General features: G+C 40.0%; 1 protein-coding gene across 1 annotated transcript in view; it reads right to left on the reverse strand.

Moving 5' to 3' along the window:
• The window catches only part of LOC112112200 (contactin-associated protein-like 4), a 308,184-nt gene that overhangs the window by 4,818 nt on the left and 291,902 nt on the right, over positions 1 to 11,464 (reverse strand). Inside the window, exons 22-23 of the mRNA XM_024208012.2 lie at positions 3,100 to 3,318; positions 2,679 to 2,750 (exon numbers count right to left, since the gene is read on the reverse strand). Of these exons, the coding sequence (XP_024063780.1) occupies positions 2,679 to 2,750; positions 3,100 to 3,318 (291 nt within the window). The remainder of the gene's footprint in view (positions 1 to 2,678; positions 2,751 to 3,099; positions 3,319 to 11,464) is intronic.

Consider the following 11,464-nt stretch of genomic DNA (forward strand, 5'->3'; position numbering starts at 1 on the left):
TCTTCACACCCATAGGCCATTATTTTTCAAACTTTGTGGGAGTGAAGCTAATTTTCTCCTATGAGAAGACATAATAGTTTGGTACTGAATAGTCTTCCTGATTTACAAGGAAATTTTGACAAATGAATGACTAAATACCAGAATAGAGGATAGTTCTAAGACCCTCTCAAGTTTGTGACAAATATACATATAACATGCTATGTACAATATAAATCTAATTAAGGTTGACAGTACCAATTTAAGTTAAGGGTGAAAAACATTACAGGGATGTTGCAGTTATTCCCAAAACAGGCATTATAAACCTAGGAAATTCAAAGTTAAGGATTAATTTAAAAGAAATTCAAAAATGTTAAGACATGGAAATGCACAATTAAGAAACCCAAACAATTAAGAAACCCAACACAATTAAGAAACCCTTAACTCTGCTCAGTAGTGACACTGTGAGAAAAAATGTGGGGAAAAAAGATGTTATCTATAAACATCGATTTAATTTAATCTGGGACTGCAAACACTATGAGACCTTAACCATAATCCTTTGGTTACTGCATGTCATATTACAAGGCAGAGTCAAGGTTGATGAAGTGACTGAACTGTGCATGTCCATGCTATACAAAGTGTTTGGTAACATATGGAAAACACACTGTAAAAGAAAGAAATATTTTGTTTGGCTAGCTGAGGCCTGGTCCAAACCCCAGTCAAATCAATGAGTCTTTCTATTAATCTTAAAAGTAGTTGGATCAGGTCCTAAAGCCATAAGCAGAAGTATCTATTTTATTTTCTATAATTTTTGGTTGAGAAGTCCTCAGATCTGATTACTATTCATTGAACCTGGTACCAATAATACTAACCTCATACTTTTCTTTTCATACCTTTACCATATATAAAATTATCCACTCATTTCAGGACACTACATATAATTTCAGGACATTTCTAATACAATTCTAATGTCATTTCAAGACATTTCTTGGCTCTCCCAAACATTAGTAACAAAAGTAAAAGCACTGTCAACCTTCTGTATTCAACACTGTTAACCGAAAATATTCCAGATTTTGCCCTAAAACTGCAGACTTTAGCACTACCATTTAAGCAGGCAACCTTTGATCAACTGTTGTTTTAGTGGTTTTAAGGAAGTGACTTGTGTGGACAATATGCCATTAATCATCTGCAATATTGGGTAGAGGATGCCATCATTTCAGTTCTATATGTGACTGCATATTCTGTAGTTATAAATCCCTTATACTTGGTGGGAAGATTTGGTAGTTTTATTCCACTGAATTTTGTACTTTGTATGTTCAGGCTCTTAAGGCCCTTGCAAAAGAAACATATTCAAAATTTAACCAGAGAAGACAAATGATGGACTCCTCTTTTTTCAGTACAAGTCACTAATTGAAATTGAATCACTGAATGATATAGCAGAAAAACCATTTTCAGGACCAAAGAGAAGTTCCTTCATCTCTCCTCTTCCAAAGAAAAAAAATACCATCAGAAAACTCTCACAGGATAGAATCTCACAGGGTAGCTATTTAAAGAAATGTCACTGTCATATATTTGTTCCAGCACCATTTGTGGAAACTGAAATTCTACCGAGAGTTTTTTGTCCCCAGACTCACATTATCAGACTTGCTTGACTTCTCTGAAGTTTATTCTTCTGAAGAGAGAAAATTGTTAGGCTTTCTAGCAGCTCAGTTCAAAAGTTCTGAGAATTCTGCAAGAGCCACGATCAAAACCTGGATTTGCCGACTCCAAATCCATAGTACTCAATTTCAAGGTTTTCTATTGACAATATAATGTACACCTTGAACAAAATAAAATGAGACTTACACAAGATAAGTGCCATTTTATTTCATTTTGAGTGATCAAATTGTGTATGATTCTCCCACTGCAGAACCTTTAATAGAAACAGATTTTCTTAAAAAGTGCTTAAACAAGAACTAAATGTGATTTTACTGAAAAAGCAGTTAGGTAGATCAGCAGAAATTGTAAGGAGAATCAAGAAAAACAATACTCTGATCAACATTAACTATATTTTTAACATCTTAATGTGGATTTTATTTTCCAAGTTTTTTGAAACACTGAAAATCAGTGCAAATGGAGCTCAATCCATGAGTATATTGCACTGAATGGCAAACCAAAATGAAACCTGCCTTGGGGTACAACAGGCATTCAAGCCATGCAAATTCCCCATTTTCTCAAGCATAAAGGCAAGGCAAAAGCTGTGCTGCTGAGATCTATTTAACAAAGGGCTTCCTCACTTTGAACATGCTCCATTGGCAAAAGTGAATCATTGTAAAAGCCAAAAAGCCATAAAAATGCTCTTTCCTTGAAAATATGCTGTATGCCCTAAGGTATCCAAGTAGGTATCCATATCATAGATACTTGCATTAAGCAGCTTAGTAAACTGTTCTTAAAATGCTGTGCATCAATAGAGTATTCAAATATTTATATAAACTGTCACTATATAAGCTAATATAATAAGTAGACAAGAGTTAATGATATTTTAAAACATCACTTTGACTTTTTCACTCAGCTCCTAACACTTTGTAGTAAAACGGAGCTTCTTTTAATTTGACACTGTTTTCCTTGTGCACCCAAAAGTTCCACTGACTTCACTTTAGCATTGAAAGATTCAAAGTTAACTTAAAAAATGGTTCCAGTGAAGCTTTTATAGTCCCTATTACCTCCAATAATTGCAGAGTCACTTCGGATTGCATTAGCTAAGGGCTCTCCCTCATCTATTGGTCCAGAATGATCTGCAACAGAAAAAAAAAGGAAAATGACAGACAAGTAGAAAGGAGGATTCTCAAGATACTTATATATGGTTATGGTTCACACACAGTATGGAACTGTGAAGTTAGTGTGGGTCTACATGGTTCTAAAGATCAATGTTGTAAATCACACTATGTGGAGGTGAACAGGAAAGTGAAAACATTAAGAGGAAATGACAGAGGTTAGAAAAATGGAAGAGAAGAACAAACAGAACAGAGCACATTTTCAATCTACCCCTGTCATGTATACCCACATTAAAAGACGGTAACGAATGAAGTTCTGAGAACACTTCTTGTGTTTTAGAAGGTAAAACAAGTGATACCCATATGCTACCTGCAAATGAATGGGTTGTTTCACTTGATGTTGAGTCAGCTCCAGTTGAAGTACCGCAGTTAGATTCAGTGAAGCGTCCCTTTACAATGACTGGTGCTGAGCTGGTATGGTGCAATGCAGCCTTCAAAGGAGCAAAGTGGTTGAACTGCACTGAAGAGAGACATCCAATAAACCCCTGAGAGTTTGCCTTCATTGTGTCCTGATCTATATCATTACTTTCTGTCAATCAAAAGAAAAAGAACACAATCATAGTACAAATGTACAAAACAAAGTGAAAGAAGAAGAATTAAATAATGAACCTGAATTCCTCTGACTATATTTATGCTACAGCAACAGATGTAGATTTGCTGAATTTCTTTCTTGTCTGTCTTTAATGACTTTTTTTTTAAAATCGATGACAGTTGCTAGTCTGCTGAGGGACATGCAGTTAACTCACTATAGTAAGTTGCAAAGCAAAAATATTCAAATGTAACTAAAATATTTAAATTAAAATGTATCCCTCTTTCATTCTGCAAAGAAATAAAGTACATTCACGGAAAATACATATTATACTATGCTCTTACTCATAAATATGTACATTATGGAATCATATTATTTTTACAGATTCACTACTCCTTTCCATCATCAGCATATCTGTCAAACAAAAAACATCTGCAGACCTCAGATACTGGGAACTCATACAGATGCCTTGCTTGTGAAATGTTAAAAATGAATATTGGTCCAATCTAGTGTACCTGTTAAACATGATACCTTTCCTGCTTCACTAAAGGGGAAAAAAAAACCTACTAACTGTCTCTTGGGTTACCTTCATAAAAAGTATTGCCCTTTCAAAGCCCTTTGTCTACTCACCACCCAGCATTCCACTCTGGAATGTGGATAGAACTCATCTGTGCTGGCAAATTTAATTTAAAAAACAAATTCTGGGTAACACATAATATTAATTGCCCCAAAGATATGCTTACAGAAAATAAGTTTCTGAGCTCTGTCCAAGTTAAATCATGCAGTCACAGCCTCTACATTACCAAATATTACAAAGTTGATAGAATGTATGCTCAGTCTAAGCACAGAAATTAGCTCATAACCTTCACAGTGCTGGAAGTTGTTACCATATCAGTAAATACCTGTACATTAGTTTGTTGCTATGTGATGAATGGGATGACCAACTCAGTCTTACCATGTGAAATGAAAACCTGGATAGGATGTGGCAAAATATAAAACTTAACACCTTCATCAGACACTTTCTGCTTAATTCAAAACAATTTTTAAATAAACATTACTGGGACCTCAGCAGGACACTGCTTGCTCATTTCAAAGGAAAAACCCTTTGTCTAACTGTGAGTACGATGGAAAAACTGAGTAGGATAGAAAACCTGGCATCCTTTGCCAATAAAAACAGATTTGGATATTTAATAATCCTTGTGTGTGAATTTCACTCATTTACTCTCTTAAACAAAATAACATATCTGAAGTCTAGACTTTCCAGACCATTTGTAGTAATGGCATGTTTTTGAAAATAATGTGTTGGGGGGAGGGGGAGGGAATTACTTTTGTGGTGCACTGTAGCTCTGCACTTTTCACATAGGTATTTTATACCAGCATTTCAGCTCATTTGCTAAGTGTATTTTGAGATGATTCATAAAATAAAGATAAAGTTCTCCCACCTACACTACCTCCTTCTACAAAGAGCTTGTTTTGAATTCTGCCTCATCTATCTGTCCTCAGTGGAGTGCAGAAGGTTAGCAGACACAAATCTTAAGAGAACAATTTTAAAAAAGGAACTAGTGCAATCAAGAGACTTCTGTTTGACCTCTCTCCTGGACAATTTCCAACAATGATGATGATAATTAAGGTTTCACGGGTTTCAAATTCCTGTCAAGTGTAATTTTATGTTGAATTATTTTATTTGCTTGACTTTTTACACTGTCTAGACTTTCATGACTGTCACTTAGCAAAACAGAAACACTATTCATTTTTGACATTCAGAGCTAAATTTAAATGGTGCATTAAAAACACACTTGTACAAAATTCAGCATTTGTACATAGTTTTGTGGGCACAATGGCTACATGCACATTTTTGCTGACACAACTATTATATCCTCATATGAAACTGTGGTCTGAACAGTCAGCATTGATCCACTAGCATGAGTGGATATATTTCTGTGTCTGCAGGGGATACATCTGGCTGCATGTCTGTAACATAGATATTTTCATTTACACTGTGAAATTTTCAAAACATGAAAAAAACAGAATATATAGAATAACTAACATAACGTTCTGGTGAAATCATTTAAATACAAGATTGTAGTGCTACTAAATATTGCAAAGTGGGTGGAGTATACTGGCCAACTATTCTGCTGGAACAGAAGTATTAGAAAGTTAAAAATATTTGTATTATTTATTACTGATAAGTAGTTGCTGCGAGGATGCTTAATTTAATATTCTTTCATTGCATAATCACTTTTCTGTGCCTGGGATTTCTTCAATATAGTTCTAGGAATACTACGACAATTTCAGAGCCCTCTTTCTTATCTAGTTACAAGAGTAAAACATGTTTACTTCTGACAAAAATTATCAGTAGGGAAAACAGGAAACAATATGATATTTCATGAAATTTCTTGCTGCCTTCATTAACAATCTAAATGGCAAAGCGAAGAGAGTAACAAATGGTTACATGGCTTTATTTCAAAAGTTGTCACTTCCCACACTCATGCAAGTACTAGAAATAATAAGATTAAACATAGCAAACAAATATTTTGCCAATAGAATTTCCCTTAAACGGATACGTCTTGGCTAAATTCCTGAATAGTTAGGTTTACATCCGGTACTACAAGTTTGTAGAAACTTTTCCCCTAGATGAGTATCCTGTATTGTTCATTTGTTGCATGTGTGCCTAGACTAGCTTTGCTGACTAAAATAAATAAAAAATCTGGTGAAATAATAAGAGTTTAAAATATGTCCCATGTGAACTCTCTGGACGACACCTACATGTACAGTAAACGAAGACAGCTATATAGGAGACTCAGAACATATTTTACCAGTGACTCAGAGATGCATAGTAAAATTGGATACTACATATTTACTGCAGAGACTCATTGAATTCCAATTATGTGAAAATTGCAAATTTTTGCCATAACATTTTTTTTTTAAAACCAGCCTTTAAATGCCATTCTACTGTGGTTTTAAACAGTAATGCAGGGCTGGTGGACAGAAGTAGGATTTTTTAAGCAACTATTGATTAGCAGCTGTTTCACTGCAGCACTTGTATAGGTGAATACAAACACCATGGTTTTAATAGGCTGATTTTATTAAGAGCTTGAATCCTTCCCTTACTCTTCTCTTTAACCTCTCACTCTCCTCTGGCTGTTTCCCCTTGCAATACAAGCATGCACTCTCATAACAAACAAAATAAAAACACACCCTTGACTCCACTTGTCTCTGCAACTACCACCCCAACTCTCTTCTCCCTTTCATGTCTAAGATTATTGAATGCACTGTCTACAAGTTCTACGTGGAGTTCCTGTCCTGCAGTTCATTCCGAGACCCTCACATTCCAACTTCTGACCCTTGTCTGTTATTGAAACTACTCTCACCAAAGTCTCTAATGACCTCGTCCTAGCTAATGTTCAGAACCAGTACTTCAGCCTCATCCTTCTTGACCTGCCTTTGACACCACTGTAAACGATCTTTGTGAAATCACATCATCCCTTGGCTTCCATGACTGTCCTTTCCTGGTTCTCCTGCTCCCTCTGTAATCACTCCTTTTGTGTGTCCCATGGAGAATCCTTCTCATGCACCCACCAGCTTTCTGCAGGGATTTCTTTGGTCCCCTTCTCTTCTCCCTCTATGCCTTTTCTCTGGGTAATCTCATCTGCAAACACTATTCAACTACCATCTCTATGCTGACGACTCACAGATATACCTCTCTGCTCCGGATCTGTCTCCTGTCCAAACCAAAATGTTGGCCTGCCTAATATCTCCTTGTGTATATCAACTGTCAGCTCAAGCTCAACATGCCTAAAATAGCGCTCCTAATAGTTCCGCTCCTCGCCCACCCACAGCCCTCCCTACTACCTCCTTAATCACAGTGGACAACACCACCATCCTGCCTGTCTCCAAGGCCTTTAACCTGGATGTCATCTTCATCTTGCACCTGCCACTATTTCCTCACATCCAGGCTATATCTAAATCTTGTTGCTTCTTTCTGAGTACCTCTCTCAGGGCTTGTCTACACTTACCGGAGGGTCCGGCGGCAGGCAATCGGTTTTCTGGGATCGACTTATCGCGTCTAGTGAAGACGCAATAAAATCGATCCCTGATCGCTCTGCCGTTGACTCCGGAAATCCACCACGGCAAGAGGCGGCAGCGGAGTCGGCGGCAGCGGTCGACTTTCCCCGTCCTCACCGCCAGGTAAGCAGACCTAAAATACGCAACTTCAGCTACGGTATTCACGTAGCTGAAGTTGCGTATCTTAGGTCGGACCCCCGCTGTAGTGTAGACCTAGCCTAAGATACAGCTTTTCATATGCATTCACATGTATCCTCTAATCTCTCAATCTCATGTCTTGATTACTGCAATATCCTTCTCTCTGGCCTTAATATATGCCATCTTGCCTTGCTCAGATCCATTCAGAATACTGCTGCAAAGATCATTTTCCTAGCCTGTCCCTTGGACAATGTCACCCCTCTGTTTGCCTCCCTCCATTGGCTCCTCTTCTCTGGAAGCTATTTGTTTTCATTTTCACGGTCTAGCACCGTTCTATCTCTCATCTCTCATTCAGAACTGAAAGATCAGCTCCAACCTATGATTGGTCCATAATGCCCGCCTCCATTGTCCACTTGTTAAATTTTCTAACAAGCACCGTCATGCTTTTTCCCATGCTGTCCCTTACATTTGGGAGGATCTCCCCATAAATGTTCACAAAACTAACTCATTATCCACCATCAAAACCCTCCTCTAAAGTCTCCTTTGCTCTGATGCCTAAAAAAAACCCCGACAACAGTTAGGGTGCTGGTGTGCTGAGCCCACAGCCTATCATGCTAATGAATATTGTCTCATTGTTAACTTGTACTTCCCCATCAGTCTGTCTGTATCCATCTGTTGCATCTTGTCTTGTACTTAGACTATAAACTCTTTGGGGCAGGGACTGTGATTTTGTTCTATATTTGTACAGTGCTTAGCACAATGGGGTCCTGGTACGTGACTAGAACTCCTAATGCTACAGTAGTATACATAAAGTCACTATATTTTACTTCTCAATGAAGCAGAGCAATGGTCTTGAAACTGCATCACTCCTTTATTAATAAAAATTAACAATAATTAATAATCAACTCTTACTGTTCAAAGTTCTGTACAAATATTAATTATGCCAGACAAATTTTATTCCCTTTTTAGATATGAAGAAACAGATTGAAAATGTCAAATTCATCTGATTGATTATGAACAGCTACCAAAAGCTTATCTACACACAGAAATTGTGCTGGTTTAAGTTAAATTATTTTAAAACCTGATTTAGTTAAATGGTGCAAACTTCTGTGTGGACAGTTATAGCAGTTTAAAACTCATTATATGGGTTTAGCTAGTGCCTGTAGATTTACAGGTCTAAGAAAGGGTTACAAACAATTTCAGTGTGTTCACACTCAGAATAGCACTGGTTTAACTGAACTGACTTAAAAATCTCACCTTTAGTTACCACTGTGTGTGTAAAGAAGGTGTAAATAGAGCTTGTTGGGAACATACCCTTATCTTGGTTGGCAGGGAAAGGATTACCATTCTTTCCCTGAGAAGAACTACTGCTCACATAGCTACCTGCCCTCATACAGGGATTGCAGTCATCACTGTCATGAGTCAAATGTCACTCACCCCCCTCAATGGATGGGGAACTTGTTGGGGCCAGAAGTGATTGGGACAGCCACAGTTGAATGGGGAAGGAAAACACACACTGAGGGGATGCAGGTGTGTCCCTCCTCTTCAGAGTCTATAGCCACTCATTGGCTAGCTTGGGGAAGAAGGGCGTTGATTAGTCCCTTGCTCTCCACTTTCATTCATTTAAAACATAGCCCAGGCCATGTGAAGGCTCCTTTGGTTCCGTTCAAGCAGCAGCAAGATTTTACTGTTGGACTGGGTTCTTTCCACTTCCCAGATTCTACCATTTTCTGGATGACAGAACAAAGAGGAATTGAGGTGGGCTTTGCACATAGGAGAAGCAGCGTCTGGAGAGTAAATAGGAGCTCTACAACCTCCCTTCCCTGTGTTTGTAGGGTGCACTTCAAGTGAGGGGTGTCTGTCTTACCATGGGGATAATACCCCTGTTCCCCATCCTGGCAGCACAGTTGCTCCAGGAGCAGGAGCTCTGCTGGGGGAGGGTTGACAATGCCTTGCACTCCCCACTTTGTCCCTACTTGCAGGTGACAGATATGTGGAGCTGCTGCTGCCATCATGGTCCTGCTGCTGGGACTTACTAGTGTGCTGCTTCCCCACCCTCTCTCCCTGCTCATGAGCAGGGAAGTATGAGGCATGTCGGACACCTGCTACTGCTGATAGTGCAGCAGAAGGCACTTCAGGTGCACACTCCCAGAGCCATTCACCTGGGACCCAGCAAGATGTGGTGTCCCCTTCCCTCCCTCCACAGCTCATGGTGGGATGCTGTGGACCTCACTCAGTGGGGAAGGCAGCAGTCACAGACAGAGACTTGGGGAAGCTGGCAGCTGCAGCTGCCTGTCCCTGTGCAGCTATAGCTGGGGCAGGTTCTCCTGGGGGAAAGGGGAACATTGGAGTGGCCAGGTATTGTAGAGGAGGGTCTTCTCTCTTATGCCATGGAGGGCCCCAGTCTGGCCCTCCTGGATGCATTAAGAGTTGTTGCCTGTGAGGTGGTTGAGAACACCATTTTATTGGGGGAATTGTGGGTTTAGGGTCACCATCCCATGGGGAACAAGATAATCAATTTCCTAAGGCCTTTGGAGTGGATACAAACCAGGGGAAGGCTCTGATGAAGATGAAGAGTTGCAGGAGTTGGGGAGCAGGAGGAGAAAGGGGATTGAGGAGCAGACTAGGACAGGGAGATCTCAGCAGACAGGAAGCAGGACCCCAGCTAGGGCCGTTCACCTTGAGGCTGTAGACTGCAGATTTCAGCAGTTTGCCCCACTTGACAGGAGAGATCCATTGTTGCTGCCCCACCAACTTAAGATCTTTGGTATCTGACAGACTTGGGACTAGTTGAGAATTCAGTTGCCCCAAGGACAGGCAGTAATTATATGGCCTGCCTTACAGAGTTCAGACTTTTGAACTCAGGAAGGGCTCCAGCATCTATGGCTCATCCCTAGGCACCAGGTGGTGAGATATGTGAAGTCACTGGTGCACTCTGGGTTAGCTCTCTCCACCAGGTAGCTGGCCTGTCCTTTGGTGCAAGGTTACCCAGTCCCACACAGAGATTTCATTGTGCGGAAACTCTTAAAGGAATGGTTCAGAGGCGACAGGCATCCCATAACCATAAACATTCTTGCAAGGTTATTAAATTCTCTACCTAGGACATGAAGTTGTGGGACAGAGGCCATTTTATTTAAGGCAGCATTTGTTGTGGCCTTTTGTTGGCACTTCTAGGTACCTCAGTCGGATGCGGACACATCCAGGCAGGCACTGGAATTATCAGATATATATATTTGTCACCCAGAGCAGTGTTGTTATGCTTAAGGTAGTCTAAAATGGACCAGAATGGAAAGGGGCTTCCGTGGTGTAACGGGAATGTGTGGCTGAATGCCTCTGTGCTGGCCATACAGAGACAGGCGCCGGGTCCACTCTCTATTCATGGGGATAGCAGCTTCCTGACAAACTAACAGTTTGCTGAGGTAATGAAGAAAGCTTTGGCCTACTGCAATCTCAACCCATCTAACTTTGGTACACATTCTTTCACGATTGGGGCAGCAACACTGGCAGCATGGAAGGGTTTTGACTTTCACAAGGTTCAGGCTATAGGGTACTAGAAATCTAATTGTTACAGGACTTATGCCCACCCCAGGAGAAAGGTTACTGGAAATGGCAATAAGCAAAACTAAACCTGTCTGCAGTGGGGGTGGGGGAGATGAAATACATAGTACACTCTTCCTTTCCCCAAGGAGGTCTCCTCACTCCATTGAAAGCTATCTGCAGAGTGTAGGAACAGCAGCTGGGAGGAGTGCTGCAGAGATGGTTGACTCCCACCTCTTTCCATGACAATCAGCCATTGCCTGCTTCTACACTCTCAATTAAACCAATTTAAAGCCAATGAAAGTTTGATTAGAATCAAACCCATTTGATTAGAAAAAAGCCTTAGCCAAATGGACTTGTAAGCAGGGCCGGCTCCAGGGTTTTTGCCACCCCAAGCGGCGCAAAA

Source organism: Terrapene carolina, unplaced genomic scaffold, assembly GCF_002925995.2.
Source record: "Terrapene carolina triunguis isolate 2854851 unplaced genomic scaffold, T_m_triunguis-2.0 Scaffold113, whole genome shotgun sequence".
Classification (NCBI taxonomy): Eukaryota; Metazoa; Chordata; order Testudines; family Emydidae; genus Terrapene; species Terrapene triunguis.